The 24024-nt window shown below is 45.6% G+C and overlaps 1 protein-coding gene and 1 long non-coding RNA gene across 4 annotated transcripts in view; both read left to right on the forward strand.

Moving 5' to 3' along the window:
• LOC115196430 (KAT8 regulatory NSL complex subunit 1) overlaps positions 1-24024 on the forward strand; it is a 72645-nt gene that overhangs the window by 24451 nt on the left and 24170 nt on the right. For all 3 annotated transcript variants that reach the window (XM_029757262.1, XM_029757276.1, XM_029757271.1), the window contains exon 2: positions 2613-3978. In XM_029757262.1, the coding sequence (XP_029613122.1) occupies positions 2702-3978 (1277 nt within the window). In that variant the 5' untranslated portion in view covers positions 2613-2701. The remainder of the gene's footprint in view (positions 1-2612; positions 3979-24024) is intronic.
• LOC115196471 (uncharacterized) lies at positions 14919-15898 on the forward strand. Its single transcript, XR_003878860.1, has 2 exons — positions 14919-15066; positions 15188-15898. It is a non-coding gene; the product is annotated as an uncharacterized LOC115196471 (long non-coding RNA).

Below are 24024 nucleotides of genomic sequence, written 5' to 3' on the forward strand. Positions count from 1 at the left end.
ACTTTACCGACGTCAACTAGATTGAAGCATTCACTCTATCGATGTATGATATTCTGGTAAGCAATGGTTTATTTAGTATTCTATGGCAACATGCTGTGTAATGACAGAAGAGAAACTACATGTATCTAATTATAGACAAGCTGACTAACATGGCCTACCAAAATGTTGGAAATTATAAGTAGTAACATATCTAAATCCTGCACCCCACGTAAAGTTGGGCGGATGGGTTAGCAATTGCCGGCTGGTGCAGGTGACCCGCGCACCACTAGTGTGTGTGTGTGTGTGTGTGTGTGTGTGTGGCCATACAAAAATAAACACCTGGGGGCCCTGTCCACAACTGGAGAGTGACTCCATCCCTCCTTTTAAAGTGGGGCCTTCCATCCCCATCTGACCCCTCATCATATGGTAGCAGCAGCACAGATGATGGGTTCAGATTAGCACGGTTAAGTTGACCTCGCATGCATGTCAGATAAACATACCCCTCCAGAATGTTCTAGAATCTGTTCACTACTTAAGCTGTCTCCCCACTCAACCAACAACATGGTGGAACAGCCTTAGGAAAACAACTCACCAAAGAGCATTTCTGAAAAGTGCTTCCAGAAATGGCTTTAGATAAACTCAAATGACTTAGGCCTTCCCGTCCCCCTCTTTTATTCTTTCTCTCCCTTACATTTTCCCTCAATTTTGTGAGGAGATATGCCCTTATCTGCATTGCTGTTCAACGTTCCCCACCTACCAATCATGCAGAGCCGTCTGATTGGTTGCACTGACTGTCATTCAGCTTCGATTGATTGTCATTGTTTTCCTGTCAATAAGATGTGGTTGGCCAGATGGGGGGGACAACTTATTCCCCCCCCCCCCCCCCCCCACTGCAGCAACTCCACGTCCCAGCCTATCCATGGCTGTCACACGCAAGGCATTTTGAGTAAAACGTTATCACAAGATTAGGATGAATATGACATGTCCCTCCGTCCCTCGTCAGTTTTTAGCAGCTGGCCTTGTTTTGAAGGTGTTGCCATTTCCATTTTCAGTTTATTTTTTAGGAACTTCTTGCCTTTCTGCTTGCTAGCGCTGTTTCTTAAAATATTGCAGCTGTTCAGCGATAGGGCAATATTTACTTGTGACTGTTAAGAAAGCACCCCCGTTGAGAAACAATCACTATTGCAACATGTATTTTTTTGAGTCAAATTGGAAAAGGGAATTTTACATCTAGGAAGTAGGAATGCCTGGTTTTTGATTTACTGGGTCGATAGCCCAGTAAATGCTTTGCATTTAGCTTGAAGATGAAACATGGGGACATTGTTTTTGCCTTGTAATGAAGACGTAGGCTACATGATTGCATAAGACAAGCCTATGTGATTCTCTACATTATTGCATTTCTTTACATTATTGCATTCTTTGTTGACAAATGTAATAAAGCTGAACACAACACTGCCTTTTTTGTGATTTTTAAGCCTAGCCCTAATCTAATAGGCTACATGCTGCATCATTTCCTATCCTATTATACAGCTGCACAATGTAACCCAACACCTGTGTCATCCATCACCACACCCTTCGGATCTGCAGTTTTACAGCACAGCACCCTTTCAGAACATAATAACACACCAATCCTCTCTCTCTCTCTCTCTCTCTCTCTCTCTCTCTCTCTCTCTCTCTCTGTCTCTCTGTCTCTCTGTCTCTGTCTACTCAGAAAATGAATAGTGATTTCATGTAGCGTATTGTCAGCCTGGCCTGTGTTTGTATTTATGACTGAATATTTCTTAGAAATATTACATTTTTCTATTGAGCAGTTATGTTAGAATAATTTGCACTTGTGAAGCTAACCACCTACATATTTTTCCTTCCACCATTAGGATTTACCTGCTTTCTCCTCAGTCTGTACCCTCCCTTGTTCTTGAATTTCATTAGCCAGGCAGCCTGCCAAACATTTAACCAAATTGCACATTGAAATGGTGAGCTTGGCTATGGGGTCTTAAAAGCCCCTCTGAGCTCCATGAGAATACTTTGAAAATACAGATGTGACCCCTGGTAGGGTACTTTCCCCTTTCCCATCACACAGCTCCTCCCCGTTAGTCTACCGCTTGGCTGCTGAAATCCCCCTTGTCTGGATGCGTTTTGGTAGGCCTTCGCTCCAGCTAGGGCTCTGACCTACATTTGGTGAGATCAGCTGTTGCCTCTTGTGTCCCATGCAGACATAAATTAAGCTGCATAGCTCCTCTCAATGTAGTTCTGCTGGTAAATGCCCCCCTCCCCCCACTTCACTCTCTATCCTCCAGCTATGGTTTCATCTACGCACCTGCTCCTCTATGCTCCAGAAACATGTCATTGATATCTGATGGGTTCATATGTATTCAAAGCTTCAGCAACCGGTTTTCTTGCAGAGTAGTAATGTGGTAATGGGGCCAGATCATTATGACTACTATAGCCAAATTTGAAGCATCACATAGAATGCTCTTGGTGTGGTGTAAGACTGGTTTGGATGACCGTGAATGATGATTTGTCAAGGTTGTTCGTTTGAAACGGCACATGGATGTGCTGTGTTCATGTAAATCTCTGACACAAACTCTCTCTACCCCTCTTTCTCCCTCTCTCCGACTTCCTCTCTCTCCTAGGCTGTCCTCTGGCGAGGCAGTAGGTGGGTGGTGTGGAGCTGGCCTCGGCACCGGGAGAGGCCGCCTCGCCCGCCCCCCCCCTGTGCTGCATGGCTGCAATGGCGCCCGCTCTAACCGATGCGCCGGCCGAAGCTCACCGCATCCGCTTCAAACTGGCTCCGCCCTCCTCCAACCTCTCCCCGAGCGGCGTGGAGAGCAACGGAGGCACCAGTCACATCCTCGTCTCCAGCAACGGCGCCGTCAAGCGCAAGGCCTCCGAAGAGCGCGGTCCCCACGGGGGGTCCATCACAGGTAAGGGGAAGGAGGAGTCGACGCGAAGCAACGAGGCTTCTTCCACACCTCTTGGGAAACTACAGCCTCTGGTGGCGTCGTACCTGTGCTCAGACGTGACATCCGTTCCCTCTACCAAGGAGTCACTGAAGCTAAAAGGCGTCCTGCTGCAGAAACACGGCCTTCTGCCCAGCTTCCTGCCCAGGAAACACAAGACACTGGAGCTCTCAGAGGAGCAGCTCAAGAGCATCATGAGTAACAACAGAGGTGGTGGGCCCCCTGCCCTGTCAAGCCCGCCGCCACCGGTCAACGGCGTGGCTAAGAAGTTCGCCAAAAACGGGCCGGACCGGGACAGTATGATAACGGTCAATGGAGGTAATAACAGGCCTCCTGCTGGACATGGACTGGACTCCCCGGTGCCCCAACCCAACACGGCTGCCTCTAGAGGAAACTCTCCTCTCAACGGGGGAGGGGAGCACCAGCAGTCCACAGGACTGTCCTACAACCCTGCCGGAAACCCTGAACAGCCAGCACCCCCCGCAGCCTCCACCAACACCCCCATGGACTGCCCCGACAGCAAACCCTCCGAACGGCCACCATCGCTGGCCACGGACACATCATCCCTTTCCCCAACGGACCGACAGACCTCCCTGGGCCTGAGCAGCCTTGGAGTGGACGTTAAGGAGCGGACTCAGCAGAGCCAGAGCCGGCAAGGCGAGATTGAGGGGCGTCTGCGGCGCCTGAGGAAGCGCCTCCAGGTGGTTCAGGCCAAGCAGGTGGAGCACCACGTCCAACAGCAGCTGGGGGGGCTCCTGGAGAGCACACTGGGGCCACTGGATGCCCTCCGAACTGGTGGGAGACGAGGAGGCCAGGACGCCCCCCTCACCCCGCAGGAGAGGGAGGGGCTTGGGCGATTCCTGAAGGACGGCTCTGTACCGGCGGAGCTGGAGCGCCTGTCCCTCAGCGGAACCACCAACCTGAGGTCCACGGAGACAGCCTTCGACTCGGACGCCACGGACAGCAGCTCCGGAGGAGAGACTGACGTGGAGGAGGACGAGCTCACCAGGGTGGACATCGAGCAGCGACACATCTCTCTGTAAGTACCTAGTACCTGGACAAAATGTTTATTAGAAAATGAATAGGATAAAGACAGAGTGGAATGGGCCTTTTTGAATGGGGGAATTCCTAAATTGGAATTTAGGATGGGAGAAAGCAGAGAGCGAGTCAGCGACTGAAGTAGTGGAAAATACAAAGATGCTTGAGTGAGTGACAGGGAGGGACTCCATCCTGGCTTGGTTTGTTGGGTTGTTAGGTTGTTAGCCACTGGGGATCTGTATCTTGTTTAAGCAGTAACACACTGACAGTTTCAGGGTTCATCTCCAGTTTACCACCCTCTGCTGCTGAAAGTAAGCCTAATCCAGGCCCATTCATGTTACATACAAACGCGTGTGTGTGCGCTGCATCTTCCTGGTCCTGTGTTCATGAGGATGTGGCTTGCACCCTCCTTTGTGTGGAAGGTGACCCTGATGAAGTGATGGGTAATGAAAGTGAATGAAAATCCTGTTTAATAAAACGCTGTTGTGTTCTGATGCTGCGGTGCGGTCCTCTGCTTCAAACACACTTTTATGTCTTCAGGGATAAGCCTGGATCTAAGGCATTTACCAGAGAAAGAAACCACCATTTTCAGAGATGTGAAGGCAGAGATATCCAGAAGAAGCTGGCATGGCCCCAGGTTAGGTTAATTCCAGTGCGGTTGTTATCCTATGTCCGATATTGCTGATCTTTTGCCTTGTTGACTCCATTGGATGATGCACTTAATGTGATCAACGCAAGAGTAGATTTTAACTGAGAGATGGTGTTTCACTCTCTTTTTTTTACAGGCAGATGAAATGATGTAGGAGTAGATTGACATTCCACCCTCAAGCACTCAGTATTGGTCCTATGTTACCTTTTGAATAGCGCTGGCTAGCTTTTGCTGGTTATGCTAGATGTTCCTATTCAGTTGGATTGGCCTTTTCTTTATGATCCTCAGTGCCCACATGTTGTTACTCAACTATGTTTGGATCTTTTTGTAGTCAGCCCTGCAGCTTTCCTCTGACTCCGGCTCCACAAGGCCCACTGGTTTTTGTGTGTAGTGCGTGGCCCATGGGCACTCTAATCAATCTATATTGTGCACTACTTTGGACCAGGGCCCGTAGGGCTAGGATCAAAGGTAGTGCACCGTGTAGAGGATAAGGAGCCATTTGGGACTCCATGTGAGCCTGACTGGGTCAGAGTCACAGAGGCCTTGTTTGAATGTTGTGAACTAAAGCTAAAGACGGACCGACGGCATGAGGGATAACCTACATTCAGGCATGATGAAGGCAGTTGGTCGGTCACATGGCGAATTGCGTAAGACCAAATAGGCTTACTTCCAGGCAGATTATAGTGAGAGAGAGAGAGCGAGGGAGCATGATGACACCGCTGCTGTTTTTTACAGTCTTTGTCTGGCTGTCTGTGTGGGAGAAGAAAATAGGGGTGCCTGCACCTTTAAGAAGTGACAGGGCACTCCTCTTGCAGAGAGGGAGGGGGACTTTGTTTTTCTTTTTTTGTTCTTGTACATGACTCATAGAATGTTATGGAAGTGGATATGATGAATAGATATAACATGTTTGCAAACGCTTCCACTCACCAGACAGACCTATTCCTGCTTTTCATAGTTTAGGTTGGCAGCTCGTTGATAGTACCACCATGTCGTGTGTGTCTGGATGTCTGTTGTCTGTTGTGTCAGGAAAGCTTGTTGTTTCCAGACCAGTTGATGTCGCTATGGTGGTGTTGATGCAGCCACAATAAGGCCATTTTAACATTTAGCTCTGAGCAACCCCCTGAGGATGAGTTTGATTTGTGTGATGTGTCTTGTCTGTCTGTCTGCATGCTGTGTTTGTCCTGACCCACACGTAATTAAACTAGGGGTGTAGCGGTTTAACAAACCACTTTTTTTTACCAGCCAAAATATCTGAATATCAAAATATTTTTTAACAGATTTTTTACCAGCCAAAATATCTGTTTTACCATGATTACACAAAGAAAAACAGATGAGCATGCTTAATGTTTCTAAAACAAGTAATGTTTTAGTAATGCTCGATTTAATATTCTGTGACCAGAGTATTTTAACAAATGTTTAGCTGCCCCTTTAAGGGTACCTTGGTAACAGGGCCACTCGAGTCATCACATGTGCCTGCGACAATGTCACTAGTGGAAAAGCAACCGAGCTTGTGAACAAAACTATGTAAATAGCCAAGAAACACGAGGACCCAGATATGAAACCAAACGACAGAAATACTTTGAAAACTGCTACTGCAGCATTTATTTTGCTATAAATCACAACTCGCACTTGTGCCCATACTTGACTGTTTTTATGTAGCACTCTGTAGAGTCCGAAGTGTTACCACGCGCCAACATGGCTGTTGAATTAGACATTCTTACCCGCCCATGCCAAAATATACCCGTGTTTGGCAGGTGGCCCGTGTTCATTTTAGGCCCTTTTAGGCCCTTAGCCTTATATCCTCAGTTTGTAATCATTAACCTTTGGCTTCCTTCCAGGCAAGGTCTTGTAGCACCCTATAGGCCAAATGTTTCACTCACTCCCATAACCCTAAATATTATGCATTCAAGAATAAAACGGCTCTATTTCATTGCAAAATCAATGAACTTCTATTGCTTTCAGTTCTACCTAACAGGAGTTGTTTTTAGATTCATATCTACTCATTCATAGGCTCATTGTGTTTGTGAAATACTGTTGCTTTGAGAATTATGTGCCTTCTGGTGACCTTTCTTCTCCCCGTGAACCCCTTCCCCATGTCAAAACACCCCCAGGCAAACCTGTCTTGCTCCTGGAGAGCATGTTTGAAATGCAGGACAGGTCACCTGTGCAGGTAAGTGTCCGATCAACATGGCCCAGTAGGCTCTGTGCCCTTATCCACAAAGCATCTGAGTAGCAGTGCTTATCTAGGATCTGTCCATATAATCTTATTCATTATGATCTACAAGCCAAACCTGATCCTTGATCAGCACTCCCTACTCTGACGCTTTGTGGAAATGGGCTCTGATGTTCTATTCCTTCAGCCTTAGTGCTGCAGTGCACTGACTCAGGATGATGATAGCCCATTCTGGTGCATTCCACTGTCCGCTCCATTTTTTTGGCCTCTTCCAGAGACCAGCGCCTCCTATCAGCCCAAGTAGCAGCCGTCTGTCTCAAAGCCTGAGACGAGCCAAGCATCCATTATGCAAACCCGCTGCCTTTGCTAACAGGATGTTTATATTTTTTGTAGTGTTTTTTTTTTCTTCTTCTTTCGCTCTCTTCCTCATCTATTGCTCACCTCTCACAGGCTCCTCTTCATCTTAAGGAGAATCTCCACAAAGCCTCATGTATTATTGTACTGTCGTGTCACTGCTGCAACTCATTCTCACATGGTCTCGGTGCAATACCTTTCTTCCTTCAATCCCTTCAAATGCAGTATGGAGAAATAGGTCCTTATCCTTCCTCCAACTGATGTTAAACTTGGTGGGAAATATATTGAGTGATGGTGGGGCATGTGAATGTTGACCTAATGCAAATTGAGTGTGAGATTTGTTTGTACCAATACTTTTGGCATCCCAATTTGCTTTAAGTGCAAAACCAGTATTTTATATTCTTCTGCACCAAAACAATGGCAAGGAAATTGGGAGAGATGACTTTGAGGTGTGTCAAGGTTTTAAATAAGTAAAGCCCTCAAGCACTTACCGACCTCTTCCTTCTGTTACTGGTGTGTGAGAGCTTAGTCCTGATTGGTTCCCAGTCTGTCTGTTTTATTACCATAATTGCAATAGTTCGTTTTTCCTGTCATGCTCGCTCAGCTTGCTTTATTGCATGGCAGTTTGGCACATAACTGTAGCCTAGGCCTACATTAGGCTAGTTAGCATGAGAGGAACTAAGCTCCTTCTAGCCAAACTATGGAAGGAGAGGCTTGGTCTTATGTGCCCTGTCCTTCAATTATTCTGTGTACTTCACAGGGCTGTGCCAAGAGTCCTTCATGTGATTTAAGGACCCGAGTTGCTCATTTACAAATGGATCCACTACGTCCTTGCGCCTTCCTGCTTGCTGACCTGTCGTTTGGCTTTCCAGTTGAGCCAGTTAGCTCGCAGGATCCTCGATGCAAGCGGGTTGGTTTGGATTTCTTTGTGTGGGTGGTTCTCGTCTTTATGTCCGTCCCATATTTTCTCTCTTCTTTCTACCTTCCTTTTGTCTCTTCTTTCCCTGACTTGTGTTGATACCTTCACCTGGTATGTCTGTTCATCAGTCTCTCAGCCTGACGCCAGGCTCTGTTAGCCCTTTTCTAGACGTTTCCATGCAACGTGTCCTCTTTGCAGTCCGCACCACATGTCGCCTTATCCTAGGTCCTGTTCAGCTGCACCCCTGGGCAGTGAATGGAAAAAACCCACCCGGACTGACTCTAGCTGCTCAGTGCTCAACAGTAATGTGGCGTCTCAAATGGCCCTCATCTGCTTCTCTCACACACTACAGGTCTATCTGTAATGTCCGTAATGACCATGTTATCCCGCCCCAAAAGCAAGGGTACACTACAAAATAGTTTTTTGCCACAACAGTAATACTTTTGTTTGCCACATTTTTTCATTCTAGATCATTCTTATTGTTCATCATTCTTATCTACCCAGAAGGTTTCCAACTAAAAAAATCTTGATGTAAAAAGAAGGCAGTGTTGGGTAGCACATGGTGCATTAGACGTCTGTTTAATCAGTCTGGAGATTACGAGCATGCTGGATTAGCAGACACCCACCACCACCACTAGATTAATGGATTGGGATTGAAACGACAACACGCCTGCCTTCTCAGGATGGCTTTCTGTAGCTTATGGTAGAAGTAGGATATTGTTCACCCACCCTTTCCCCCCCATAATGAACGCCCTGTGGGTTGGATGGTAGTGTTTTCCTCATCAGGGTTGTGTTGATTTAGGGCACAGGGTAAATAAGGTTTTGCAACAGAAAACGAACATGAACGTTTATTGGACAAGTCCAGGTAGTCCCTTCCTCTTTCACTTCCATTTAGTGCCTAATGGACACAACCCAGCTGAATGGTTCAACTGATGTTACTGCAAGGCTGTGCCAATGCAGCTGATCAATTTTAGGCCTATCCCAGGGACAGGATACTGGTGCCTTCCGTTGCTACCAGATAGATCAATATAACTGGTTTGGGAATTTATATTGGGCTCTACTAAAACAATCGCAAGCACATTGACTGAATAGTTTGCTAGGGCAACCACCAGAAAAATGGTTTAGTTTAAATAAGCCGGTGGGCCTCGTCCTTTCACAGGTACATGACAAGCCTGAAGTGGCATTGAAATGTCTTGTTCTTGACTCGTTAATGCTTCCTATGATTCATTGACATGTAAGCTGCTATGTGACACACCCACTGCATGGCTGCACAACACAATGGGAAGAAATGGCTACATAGTGAAATTCTAAAGTAGTCGTAAGACTCATTCTTACTCAAATGCAGTTCCATTTATGTGTAAAGCCCTTTTCACATCTGCAGTTGTCACAAAGTGCTATACAGATACCAACCTCATACTTCAAAGAACAAGCAATGCATGTGGCAGACAATGGCATTAAGTAATTTTTTTGCCCTCCTGGGAGGTTGGCCTCAGATCTCTTTGTTCTCTGTTACATTTGAAACAGGGTTTCCCAGTGTGCACTTTGGGAGTCTGTTATAATGTTGGCCTCATGAATACTCCTGGGATGTGCCCTTGGGATTTGGCACACATTAGGATGGTAGATGGTAACCAGGCTTTTTAATATTACCTGGCAGTAGTCCCTTTTTTTAAAAAGGCATGAATCTATTCATGTTTAAATTGGTATGGGGGTCAAGTCCTCCATTCTGTGTTTGCAGTCACTATGACTCTGTATATGCAGTAGTGCTTTCCAGAGTCATTCATACTCTGTGATAGTAGGAAATACCATACAAATACTAGTTAACCACCACACGCCCCTGCCTGTGGTGATGTGACTGCAATGATTTGAGGCATAGCCATTCTCTCTCCCTCACCCTCTTTCTCACTATCTCTTTCACCATCTGTCTCTCTCACCACTGTGTTTGCTTTTCACTAATGGAGTCAAGAGAACCGTTCTGGCTCAGAGCCTCCCCTCCAAAGATCATTGAGGTTCTCTTAGAAAACCAGCATATCTTAAATCCTAGGACGAATACCACCGAAAGATGGATGGGGTACAGACGGTCATGTTCATGTGTGGTTTCAGGGCATGGTAGGCTAACTAGGCTTAGACCGTCTTCTCAAATTAATGAAAAGGGGGGTCTCATTTTATATAATGTTATATGACATCAGTCTTATTTACAATCCAGGGGGATTGGAAAACATGTCAACAAGAGGCTCCTCTTCATGTATATATTTTTTTTGTCAGATTGAGTTGTTTGTGCAGAAGACAGAGTAGGCCTATATTTGATGCTCTCTTTTGAAACCTTCTGTGAGAAGGTGGCAGAGCTACAGCGGTGTTTCAGACCACGAGACATCCCGAAAATCAGTCTTCTCACAACAACGTGTGTAGCGTCTGAATGGTTTGAGCTACAAATGAATGACAATGGAAAGGGGTGACTCACAAACTTGATTGTGTTCTCTGTTTTGCTCTACGGCCCCCACAAGTGTCAGAGGCCTTGTCTGAAGGTAACCCATACAAACGAATGGACGTATGGACGTATGGAGGTAGTTTTGCGCCAACAAAAATATGGGGTTAAATACACTGAGTATACCAAACATTACGAACACCTTCCTAATATTGAGTTGCGTGTGTCCAAAAAAAACAAAATATTTCCTTTGCATTCTTATACAATACCAGTCAAAAGTTTGGACACACCAAATCAAAATATATTTGAGATTCCTCAAAGTAGCCACCCTTTGCCTTGATGACAGTTTCACACATTCTTGGCGTTTTCTCCACCAGCTTCATGAGGTAGTCACCTGGATTGCATTTCAATTAACAGCTGTGCCTTGTTAAAAGTTAATTTGTGGAATTTCATTCCTCCTTAATGCGTTTGAGCCAATCCGTTGTTGTGACAAGGTATGGGTGGTAGAAGATAACCCTATTTAGTAAAATACCAAGTTCATATTATGGCAAGAACCGCTCAAATAAGCGAAGAGAAAAACAGTCCATTACTTTAAGACATGAAGGTCAGTCAATCCGGGAAATTTCAAGAACTTTGAACGTCTCTTCAAGTGCAGTCGCAAAAACCATCAAGCGCTATGATGAAACTGGCTCTCGTGAGGACCGCTCAGGACCGCCTCAGAAATTACAGCCCAAATAAATGCTTCAGAGTTCATGTAACAGACACATCTCAACCTCAACTGTTCAGAGGAGACTGTATGAATCTGGCCTTCATGGTCAAATTGCTGCAAAGAAACCACTACTAAAGGACACCAATAAGAAGAGACTTGCTTGGGCCAAGAAACATGAGCAATGAACATTAGAAGGGTGGAAATCTGTCCTTTGGTCTGATGAGTCCAAATTGGAGATTTTTGGTTCCAACCGCTGTGTCTTTGTGAGAGGTTCCCACCGTGAATCATGGAGGAGGAGGTGTGATGGTGTGGGGGTGCTTTGCTGGTGACACGGTCTGTGATTTATTTAGAATTCCAGGCACACTTAACCAGCATGGCTACCACAGCATTCTTCCGCAATACGCCATCCCATCTGGTTTGTGCTTAGTGGGACTATCATTTGTTTTCAACAGGACAATGACCCAAAACACACCTTCAGGCTGTGTAAGGGCTATTTGACCAAGAAGGAGAGTGATGGAGTGCTGCATCAAATGACCTGGCCTCCACAATCACCCAACCTCAACTCAATTGAGATGGTTTGGGATAAGTTGGACCGCAGATTGAAGGAAAAGCAGCCAACAAGTACTCGGCTTATGTGGGAACTCCTTCAACACTGTTGGAAAAGCATTCCAGGTGAAGCTGGTTGAGAGAATTCCAAGTGTGTGCAAAGCTGTCATTCATCAAGGCAAAGGGTGGCTACTTTAAAGAATTTCAAATAAAATATATTTTGATTTGTTTAACACTTTTTTTTGTTACTACTGTACATGATTCCATATGTGTTATATAGAATATAGATAATGCTGCAGGCAGCATAGACAAGAAAAATACATGTTTAAAACTGATAATTGATTGTGTGGTGCAAGAATGAATTCAATTAATTGATCACTGAATGTTACGATGGCCACAGCTTTGTAGAACAGAAACATACACCACCTTTGCTGAACAACATCTGAGGTGCTGCAGTTCGCAGACGATATTGTGCCTATCACCCTCACGGCAGTCAAGCAATGCATCCGCCAACAGTTGTTCACAATCTAGGCTGGTTGCGGCCATAATTAGACCATGTTTCAAATGTACCAAGAAATGATCTTATGTTTATGCCTAGCAATCAACAAATGTTAATTGTTTAAGCATACGCAAGTCTGTCGCATATTACAGCTCGAACAATCCCCTTATTGTGACCAAGAGGTTTGTGAGTTTTCTGTTCATCGTTCACCGGTAGGGGGGTCCTGCGTGCTCTGGGTATTACTGACTCAAATTAACTAAATGAGTCGAAAGATTAGTTATTTTGACTGAACAAGTCAAAAAGATCAGTCAGTAAAAAGAGCAGAACTTCCCATCACTGTGCGTGTGTGTGCGTGCGTGCGTGCGTGCCAGTGTCTCATCCACACCTGCATGTGTTAGAAACAAGTCATTCTAACCTGACCAGTTCCTTTCCCCTTCAGAGGTTATAACCTGGATTACGTTTCTAGTGGACAGTGCTTCCTTTCAAATAAACGTGTGTTCCTTCGTGGTTGAGCGCTTTATTCATTGCGGCTGCAGGTGAACACCTTGCCTGAACCTGCATGAGTCTGCATTCTGCATATAAATGACCTCTAAGCAATTTGATTGGCCAAATGTCCCTCTGCTGGACAATTTAAAGGGAAGTGTGGACTGTGGATGGTTTCCCCACCCCCACCTACTTATATTATCCTGTGGTTACTACCCTACCTCCCTTTTTAAGAGGAACTCCTAGCTCTACAGTTAGAGGTGCAGGGGGCTGCAGGTGAACTGGTTAGTGGTTATAAAACCTGGTCATGTCGTTGTGAAATGACTTCCTCTGCTGCTGCTGCTCGAGAAGGAGTTGAAGAACCCTTGATGGTGTGTGTGCTCAAGAGAAGGGGTCGGGTAGAGGGGAGCAGGTCACACATGTAAAACATCTGTCACAGTTCAAGTATCAGGAACAAGATAAACAGCGTAGTTGGTCTCAGTGATATTGTAACACAAATACCACAGCTCATATTCTCTCTTTTGTGTGTATGAAAGGTTAGGCGTGTTTAGTGTCTGGTTGGGATGAACTGGTAACGTGTGACGCTGTAGCAACATGTTATGGAGAAAGAAGAGAAGTGCTAACCTAGTAAAGTGGCGCCTCCCTCATACACAGTACATAATAGAGCCTGCGTGTGAGAAGTAGCTGTGGTACTCAGTGTAAATAGAATAGATTGGCTGCTCAGGTATCCTGTTGCCTGCAGCAGAGAGAGGAGAGTGACTTGTTTTAAAGGGCAGCTCCCTCTGTGCACTGCTCCGGAGCTGTCAATGTGAGCCACTGCCATCTTTGTTTGTGTCGCCGTGTGTGTGTTTTTGTGCGCACATGTGGGCAGTGTGTTTTTGAGTCAGAGGCGCAGAGACCGAGCGAGCTTTGTTCGTTCAACAAACCAGATGTCGCATCGCCTTCTCAGTTTCTCCTCCCGCTCTTTAACAGATACAGGAAGTGGGTATGCGTGCGTTTGTGTGGTGATGTGTGTGGCGGTGTGTTTCCTGTTGTGTATCACGCTCCAGTCAAGCTAAGGTGGCTGACGGACCAGTTTGTGTGTCTGGGAGCTGAGAAAAGGAAGGAGGAGTGCTGCCATTGTGAACTGTGGTGTATCATTACCCATAGGGTTAGAGTTCTTGTTGACCTGCGCCTCTTCTCCTCCATTTTACGCTCGCTTGGTTTCTTTCTGTGTTTGGATATTCTATTTTATTAGGCCTTACTAGTCCAGTGGGAGCATTTTATAGTAACATGATCATCTATGATAATATTTCTTAAAGGCCTATGTGACTCACAGCTTATACCCATTGGACTACCCAATGCACTCTGGGAAGAAAAAAAGACCATAGAAAAGCTAACCAGGGACAGTGCTACCAACTAATTAATCAATCAACCTCTATATTATTATTTAATTTTTTTAATTTATGGATGTGGCTTTTCTATTTCAGGCCAAGCAGCATGTCCTCTCTTGCTCTGCTTGTCAGATTCTTCAGGTCCTTCCTCCTCAGAATGACAGAATTACTTTGGGACATCAGTCTGATTTAACGTTTTATCGGCGAGAACTCCTCTGACCTTTTACGAGACAAAGGGTTGGTGGAATATGACATTTGGATGCTCTATATCAAGGTTGCCATTTTTTATTCTTTCAGAACCTAGCAGCCTTGGGCTTTGTCCCCCTACCCTTTGCATGGCGTTCGTCAAAGTGATCTTCTACTGAACAAGCTCTACGACAATTTATTCTAGACGTTGAGTAGCGAGGCCTATTTGAGACGGCCTACCCGTGTTCGATGGAGCACGTGCTTGTTTGTATGGATGTACTGGATAGGGTTGGATGTGGTCAACATTTCGGCTACGGTTGCCTACCTTTGTAAAGTGCTTGGAGGCACAGCGGAGGTGTGAGCTAGTATGCTCATCAGTTCCTGGTTTTAGTTGGTAGCTGCAACACACCCTTGGTTTCATTTAGAGAGTGCTGCTGCCCCGCCTCCTTCTCCTCCCCCCTATCCCAATAGGCCTAGCCCGAGCTCGGTGTGTGTGAAGAGCTCTTCTCATCCCGTCTCTGTGTGCTGCCTCAGTACCTGCAGCAGAGTCCCTCCCTCCTCCTATAGTCCTGTCTCTCTCTCTCTCTCTCTCTCTCGCTCTCTCTCTCTCACCCCATCATCTGTAACTGGCAGCGCGCGCAGAGCCGGGCCCATAATGAAAGGGCTCCAGTGTGTGGGTGGCAGTGTGAATAAGGCTAATGTGCCTAGTGTGTTTGTGCTTGCATGCCTATATGGAACTTTTCTGATTGCTTGTGTGAATGGGTGTAGTTTGCAAGGTTTGTATGTATTTTATTCCGCTGCGCATGGTGGTCTTTGACTATTTCATTTTAATGTCTAATGTACTTGTTCCCTCCTTTTGTTGTTTTAGAAAACACTGACTTTTAATAACTTACTCAGTTTCAGGTGGAAATGGTGGCGGTTGAGGAACTGACTGTTACAATGATCTAAAAATAAAAGACATGGCGCTGCTATTCATTTGGTCTCCATATCGCTTAGTCTCAAGTATATTTATAGTTAGGGGGGGGGGGGGTGGCGTTCTCAGTCCCCCAGGAGCATGCTTCATCCCTGGGCCAAATGAGTCCTGTTTCTGCTGCTCTGGAGGAAAGGTCTGCTGGATGGAAAATGAGATTACAGGGCAGAGAGTGAGGAGAAGACAGCCTGAGCCCCAACCAGCCTGTCTGCTGCCTCAGGACCACTGGGGACTGCACCGCGATGGTCCACTAAACTTTACCACCCCAGGCTTGAATCCTCTAGAAACACAACATCCTCATATTGCAGTGGATTTTCATTTGCTGTAGGCTACTACCCCCGTAATTGTACCTCACAGCTCAGAGTGGGTTTATTACAAAATGGAGGCAGGCGGGCACTGTGACTGAGGAATTACGATGCTATTGAGTCCTTTTTTTTAAGACCAGGCCGTAAACAAATAGATTTTTGTACGCTAGACATCTGTTGGGACAGGACAACTTCTGGTGCCCTCCAAACTTGGATGTTGGCAGATTTGACACACTAAAATATACACTAAACTAAAGGCCTACACACTGCTACACAATACAACTATTACAATTTAATTATAAATGGTGTAATTCAAAGGTTACACACGAGAAAGGGGAAAATGTGAAAACAAAAGCAAAGCAAAGGGTGTAAGTGGACAGGGTTTTGGCATCAGATTTTGAGATGTCTCGTTATGTTTTCCTCAAGTTGACACCCTCACGTGGTTTCTCTTAGACGATTATATGTTTAGCAACAACTTGTGACTACATTTGAAATAGCATGTCATTTTACGGAGAAAAACAAAGTCAACAGAAACCATGTATGTTAACCATATTAGCATAACATCATCAGTCATGGGGCCGCAGATAACTCAATATTTGCATATTTTCTCAGTGGGGTGGGTGGTAGTATATCAATCTGTCTGTGAATTAGGCTTTACTTAAGATTCTCATGTAATCCTAAACCTTTTGAAAGCTCTTTAAGGCTACATGCCCTGATGCTCCCTGCGTGAGCCTCCTTCCCCTGTCGTGTGCTTAGGCCTATATGTACACACAGTGGCCAGTTTATTAGGTACACCCATCTAGTATTGGGTCAGACCCCCCTTTGCCTTCAGAACAGCCTGAACTCTTCGAGGCATGGAAACATTGCTCAATTGGTATCAAGGAAAATGTGTGCCAGGTAAACATTCCGCACACCGTTATACCACTGCCACCAATCTGTACTGTTGCACCAGGCAAGGTGGGGCCATGGACTCATGTTGTTAACACCAAATCCTGACTCTGCCATCAACATGACGCAACAGGAACCAGGATTCGTCGGACGAGGCAATGTTTTTCCACTCCTCAATTGTCCAGTGTTGATGATCACGTGCCCACTGGAGCCGCTTCTTCTTGTTTTTAGCTGATAGAAGTGGAACCCGGGGGGTCGTCTGCTGCAACAGCCCATCCGTGACAAGGATCGACGAGTTGTGCGTTCCGAGATGCCTTTCTGAACACAATTGTTATTTGTCTGTTTTAAAGCCCTCTTGTTAGCTTGCACGATTCTTGTCGATATCTCATCAGCAAGTTGTTTTCACCCACAGGACTGCCGATGACTGGATGTTCTTTGTTTGTCGCACCATTCTTGGTAAACCCTAGACACTGTCGTACGTGAAAAGCCCAGGAGGCCGGACCTTTCTGAGATACTGGAACCGGCGATTATACCATGCTAAAAGTTATTTAGGTCACTCGTTTTGCCCATTCTAACGTTCAATCGAACGGTAACTGAATGCCTTGATGCCTGTCTGCCTGCTATATATAGCAAGCCACGGCCACTTGACTTACTGTCTGTAGGAGCAAACCATTTCCGTGAACGGTGTGGTGTACCTAATACACTTTCCACTGAGTATGTGTTTGTGTTAATTCCGAGGAGGCACTAATGCGTTGGAGATAATCTTGTTGTTTTCTGACATTGTCTGTGGACAACAATAGACATTCCTGGACTGGTGGGCTGTGCCATAGAGGAAGCCACTGGGTTCTTGTTGAGTTTATTTTCTGGCAGGCAGGACAGACGCTGGGAGTCGGGGCAGAGAGAACAGTCTACTGGGCTCTGCTCAGTGTTTGTTTGGAAAGAGGATTCCTGCCCTGGCGCTGCCGTGGTAAAGATTTGGCCCTGCCAGAAGCTCAGACTCTAGGCCTCCTCGGCCTTCCGCCCCCCCTCCTCAGCCCCCTTGGCCCTTCTCATTCAACAGCCTAGAAAGTGGACTAGATCCTCAGGGGTGGAATAAGAAGACACACATTTGGTATTGGCTAGGCCTACTCATGCAAAATCAACTGGAACTACTGACAACTTGTTATGAGTATATTAGTCAGCGTGGGCACTGGACATGGTCCATGCAAAGGCCGAAATCAGAATGCATGGACACCTAGCAGTCTTGCCCACACACACAAAACAAGGCATGAGAACATCAACACCCATACTCTTTTTCCAATTGTTACACAGATAAACTCATTTCTTTCATTCACAACGCCCACTCCTAGTCTTCTACCAAGGCCTGAGACTCATTCATCACGCACGCACGAACGCATACAGACTGTTCTGTTTCCTCTTCCTGTTTCAGCACCAACAGCCAACCAGATTGGCCGAGTAGAATACTGGCAGGTCACATGGTCCACTAGGCTAACTAACCCAATCAGCTGATTGAGACTCTCCGGCAGTCAGACTGATGTTATATCCAGGCAACGGCCAAAGGCTACTTAACAAATGGCACCCTATTCCCTATATAGTGCACTACTTTTTACCAGAGTCTGTGGTAGAGAATGGGATGCCATTAGGGACACTAAGACTCATCGTGGGTTTCTCCCTTCTCTGTTGGACCTATGGCAAAAGTCCACGGCTAAAGTAATGCACTATATAGGAAATGGGATGCCATTTGGAAAACTGTTGATATAGGGTCAGTTTCATTTACATTTAATCCCCAATCCTTATTTCAACCGCAGTCCTTTCAGCAGCTGAATTGCCATAAAACATTTTTTTTTAAACATTTGTTTTATTCTCAATCATTCTATTTCATCGGTACACAACTCTTTCTCTTTTTGTGATTGTGATGTGCTGGTCTTTGTCCGCACTTTTTTACATTGGCACCTGATACAAGCCCAGGCAACAAACAATTGGTCATCTCCCTTGCCAAAATCGGACACAAAACCAGACGACACAGAGAGGAAGCTAGGCTAGGATGGTTCATTGAGACGTCTCCTCCAGGGCTGGTGCTAAGTCTAGAATGAGGGAGGGCCCAGCCCGGGCCTTGCGGTGAGCTAGCTGCAGCCCAGCAGCCTGCCTGCCTGGCCTGCTCAATAATACATAGAGGAGAGCTGCTGCCGGTCAGATGGTGCGGTAGTCTGGAGGAGGAGAGGAGCCTAGCGCCCGGCTGTGACACAGCAGCCCAGCCCTCACAGCTCCCGCTTCTATTTAAGACATTTATGTAATGTGTAGGCCTTCCACGAACTGGAAAGGGTGCTTGGTTTTTATGGCAAAAGATGTTCAAAGGGTAGGCTAGCCGAGTCATAGCTCACAACCTATGGAGGCAATTTGTATTACTGATTCTGATATTAACTCCACCACAAGGTTGTTTTGTCCTTTTGAAAATCTATAATGGATTATTGTGTGAGCCACCATTTTAATGTCCGTAACAGATTTAGTTCTGTAAGCTCTGTCATCCTTTTCATACAACAAATAAAGGATGGCTGGTAAGATTGATTCATACACCACCTCTTTTTGACCCATCTAGGCCTATGTATTTCTTAGTGTTAACGTCTATATTTCAAGGTTGTATGTATATAGGGCCGACGTCCCTGTGTCTGTCTGCTTGTATGGCCAGTATAGACTTTGTGTTGTGTACTGCGTTTGTTGTCTAAGCGTAGACTAGGAGCTTGGCTTACTTTGATGCGGCTTGCTTTGATCGCTGCTCCCATCTGTTGTTGTAATATGCACAGCCTTCCCCTCCCCCCTCCCGTTCAACAGAGTCACCGCTCTGCTGGGTGACGTCACCTTCCCTGTCGCTGGCCCTATCTTGTCACCAGCGTCACTGTGGTAATTAAGCTAGTAGCACACAAGTACCCCTCACCGGAGCACGGTGTCCGCTCTACCCTGCTCTGCTCAGCTCTGTCTGGGTCATGTTTTTTTTGTTATATTCTCTAACAGACAGGCAGGAGGTGAACAATGGGAGTATGGTACACTGTAGGTAGCCCAAGGCTGGTTTTTAAGGCCTGTGTACTTTCTTGAGTCTTTTGAGTAATGTTTGGGTTGTATTCTATGCAGGTAGATAGGCTATACTTAGCCTTACCCCCAATTACACCTAATGTTTTTATGAAGCAGCATGTAACCTAGGTTGAATACGACCCTGCTGTCAAGTGTCGAGTGCTTGCTATGAACAGTGCCTGGGAGGAGGGCGTTTTTGTCAAGCAAATTCCTATTGCGATTAAGGTATTAATACGTCTGGTTGCCAAGTAACAGAGAGCATTTGGCCTTCGATGGTAGTTGTATTGAGAGTTCATGAATCTAGCTTTTAGATTTGAATATTCAAATTGTCCTTTTTGCATTTTGCTTTCATTGACCTATATGGGCCAAAGGTAAATGGTAGAGCATGCAACACTGGCTTGAAACCTCCCCTGTGCAGCAATCTAGAGGGTCACCTTTCCACCCATCACAACTTAGATTGACAGCCTACTTGATTTACCACCCATCAACAGTAGTATACATCAGTATATCAATTCTCTCTTAATTTGATTGTAAATGTTACAGCATTCAACAAAACTGAAATGTCACAATACATAAGACTTACATTGTTTGATTAATGAGAAGTCTGTTGGCAGGAAAACAACAATGGTAGCTCCAACGTGATAGGTTGAAGATGAACTAAAGGTAAAACAGCCTAATTATAGGTGCCAGGCTGTCAGCCCTATCGAAGCCGGTGCAGAGAGAGAGAGAGCAGTGTGCTGTCAGAACAAGTAGTTTGAAGTCGTTGGCACTGAAATAGGTTCACATGGAGCCGAACCTGAAACTCTTCCTCGTCCACCTGTCACCAGCTAAAGGCAAGATGTCTTCCTCTGTTGCTGGCTGGCACCACTCTACGAAGGTGTTGCATTGCTAGGAAAGATTCACCATAACATGCAGCCGCCCAGCCTCCCTGTGGGAACCTATGAAGGAATATGCTGTGGTATAGGACAAAAAAAGAGTGGTGTGCAATGTTGGGGGCAATTCCAGATAAAATCTAGTCAATTCAGGAAGCACACAAAAAAACAATAAAAATTGTATTAAATGTGGAATTAAATGGAAGTTGGTTTACTTTCTGAATTGAAATGGAATTGGCCCCAACCCTGGTGCGTCTGCGGCCAACGTCCCTGGCCTAATATTTTATTTAGGCTACTGAAGTTATTGTATGATGACTTAAAACCCAGTGTCAAAAAAGGATAGATCCTGATTATTCTGGTCTTTTTTTGTAAACAGAATATATTATTTAGCTAAAAATGTTCATCCGGACTGGATTTAAATGCCCCTCATGGTCTCTCTTATCCGGCCATCTCTGGACAGCATGGTGATGTTTCGCTGGACAAGCCTGAGCCAATAGGGACGTGTGGAATTGGAACATGCAGAGGAGTGGAGCCTCAAACCGGTATCTGAGTTCCTGCCTAACCCCTGTGGGTTGTGCAATCGGACACGCAATATTATTACTAACACGTAATTTTCCCATCCTCACATCTGGACTGGGTTAGCCAACACTACGTCTCTCCTTCCCAATACCAACCCACAACAATTTCATAACACACACTCTTTATTCACACTCTGTTCTCCTTCTTCAACTCTCACCCTAATTCATATCTCTACTCGCTCTTTACTTCCTCTTTCTTCTACTTTCACTCTCCCCTACTCCTCTCTAGCTCATTATTTTGTCTTTATGTAATGACTCCAACATTCCAGCCCCACTTAACCCCGTTAAAGTCACAGCAGCAGGGCTTTAGGCCCCCCCCCCTCGGGCCCAGACCCCAGCCACGGTCTGGTCTGGCGTCCCATTAGCACACATTCTGTGTCTCCGTTCACCTAGAAACAAGACTCCGGCCGGGGACGTCACAGAGCACAGAGAAGGCCCCGGGAATACAGGCCTACAGTCTTTTATCCCCGTCTGGTCTGCACCCATTGAACCGTTTGCTTTGAATCATCTGCGGCCCAAATGTATTGCAGTATAGTCCTACCCCTTTCAAAGAACGCTGTGGGTGTTGCCTGGATATTGCATCGAGTTATCGGTATTTCGTGTCGTCACCCCCCCCCCCCCCTATATTTCCCCTGGAAAGCAGCTGTGCTTCTCTTTGTATGGATTGAAGCTTCCATGTGTGTTTTATTAGCAGAGAAAGGGGGTAAATACTTTCCAGGAAGCCAGGCACTAAAAGACAAACGTAAACACAAACATGAAAAATTGGGTTTCCACATCACGTCTTGTCAATCTTAGTTTCCGGTTCCTTTCGCTGGGAACACAAGACCCTTGCCTGTTGCCCCATATTACAGAATCCTGACAACATATTCCAGAACCATGAGAGTTTTAAATCTGTGTTCCAGCATTCCTCAGCTGCCTGGTTACAGCAGAACAGACAGGGAGGCATGTGACCTTCAGGGGTTAGATCTGTCTCCTTCCCCAGATAGGAAGGAATCCTCAACCTTTTGTTATATTTTCCAGTGGAGGTCAGCCCCGGAAACAGTGTGCAGAAAAAGGAATTCATATGCAAAAACCATTGTCTGAATAATCAAAGAATTCTATGTTATGAACCTAGCAAATATGTAAACCAGATGTGTTCTACCTTTTTGGTAGGGTCGTAAAAACAAGCCTTGTTGTTTTTATCTGGGTCTGTGCCCCCAGTTAAAACGTCCACAATTGTTTACCAGACTTCCAAATGCAGTACTCTGCTATTCTTCCCGACTTATCTCCTCTCTGCGAGACATTGCCCCTCATTGCAGCGAGGTCAAGAATGACACCAGTCACTCCTCTCCCATCCGGCCATGTTTAGAACCTGTGGAATATGCTGGGCCAGGGTTGCATCTCAAATGCACCCCATCACTATCACCCTATCACTATATAGTGTACTACTATTAACGTCAAAAGAATGTCATTTGGGATGCAGACCAGGTTTTTGGCTGGCTGGTCATTGTCTCTCATGGTGTCTATAGAATCTGGTATGTTATCGGGGGACCCAGAGAGGAGCCTTTCAGCCTGGCCGGCCGGCCTGGTCCATACGCCACCGTCATACAACAGGAGTTATTCACTGGGTTCTACTGCCTTATCTCGCACACCAATGGGCTAATAGTGTGTTGGAGGCGGGGGGGTGGAGGCTGGGTTAGGGGAAGAAGTATGTGGGAGGGGATAGAGTATAATGGGGGGGGGGGTGGAGGCTGGGTTAGGGGAAGAAGTATTGTGGAAGGGGATAGAGGACGGTGGGAGGGGATAGAGTATAATGGGGGAGGGATGGAGAGCATGGGGAGGGGGGAATATTGAGTATGGGGGAAATGTAGACAATTTTCTGTTGAAATGTAGACAATGCCACTGTTTGATTTGCATTTCGATGGTGGACTTTCTTGTCCTTGTAGAGAAGCTGAAATGACAAGAAGCTGCAGTATGCATGACATGAGAGTTTACCATTGTCACATAAACCCCTTCTGATTCACAGACAGTCTTAATCACACAGTGCCTTCAGAAAGTATTAACTTTTTCCACATTTTGTTGTTACCAAGTGGGAATAACGCCATAAGATCGATGCCCACACCCCCGCGGAAATCTAATTGGCATAATAAATGAAATCCCCGTACAAGTCAGTTTAAAAAAAAAATCGGATGCGTCTCAATCCACCGCATCCACACAAAAACGGGTTGGCCTACAAACTACACTGAACTAAAATATAAAGTATTGGTCCCATGTTTCATGAGCTGAAAACTGGTGGATGGATTATCTTTGCAAAGGAAAAATGCACACTAACAGGGATGTAAACAAATTTGTTCACAAATTTTGAGAGATAAGCTTTTTGGGGGACGATTTGTTGTTCATGTTTGATTCATGTCATGAATCTGTTATTCAATGTGTTTGTATGGGCTATAAGAAGTTATTTCTTTATTTTCATCAAAACATTTTTTTTTATACAGGACCAGTCAAAAGTTTGGACACACCCACTCATTCAAGGGTTTTTCTTTATTCTTACTATTTTCTACATTGTATAATAATAGGGAAGACATCAAATCTATGAAATAACACATATGGAATCATGTAGTAACCAAAAAAGTGTTAAACAAATCAAAATATATTTTTGGTTCTTCAGCGTAGCCACCCTTTGCCTTGATGACAGCTTTGCACATTCTTGGCATTCTCTCAGCCAGCTTCATGAGGAATGCTTTTCCGACGGTCTTGGAGTTCCCACATAAGCTGAGCACTTGTTGGATGCTTTTCCTTCAATCTGCCGTCCAACTCACCCTAAACCATGTCAATTGGGTTGAGGTCGGGTGATTGTGGAGGCCAGGTCATCTGAGGCAGCACTCCATCACTCTCCTTCTTGGTCAAATAGCCCTTACACAACCTGGAGGTGTGTTGGGGCATTGTCTTGTTGAAAAACAAGTGATAGTCCCACTAAGCGCAAACCAGATGGGATGGCGTATCGCTGCAGAATGCTGTGGTAGCCTTGCTGGTTAGGTGTGCCTGGAATTCTAAATAAATCACTGACAGTGTCACC

The sequence above is a fragment of the Salmo trutta genome, chromosome 1 (genome assembly GCF_901001165.1).
Source record: "Salmo trutta chromosome 1, fSalTru1.1, whole genome shotgun sequence".
Taxonomy (NCBI): domain Eukaryota; kingdom Metazoa; phylum Chordata; class Actinopteri; order Salmoniformes; family Salmonidae; genus Salmo; species Salmo trutta.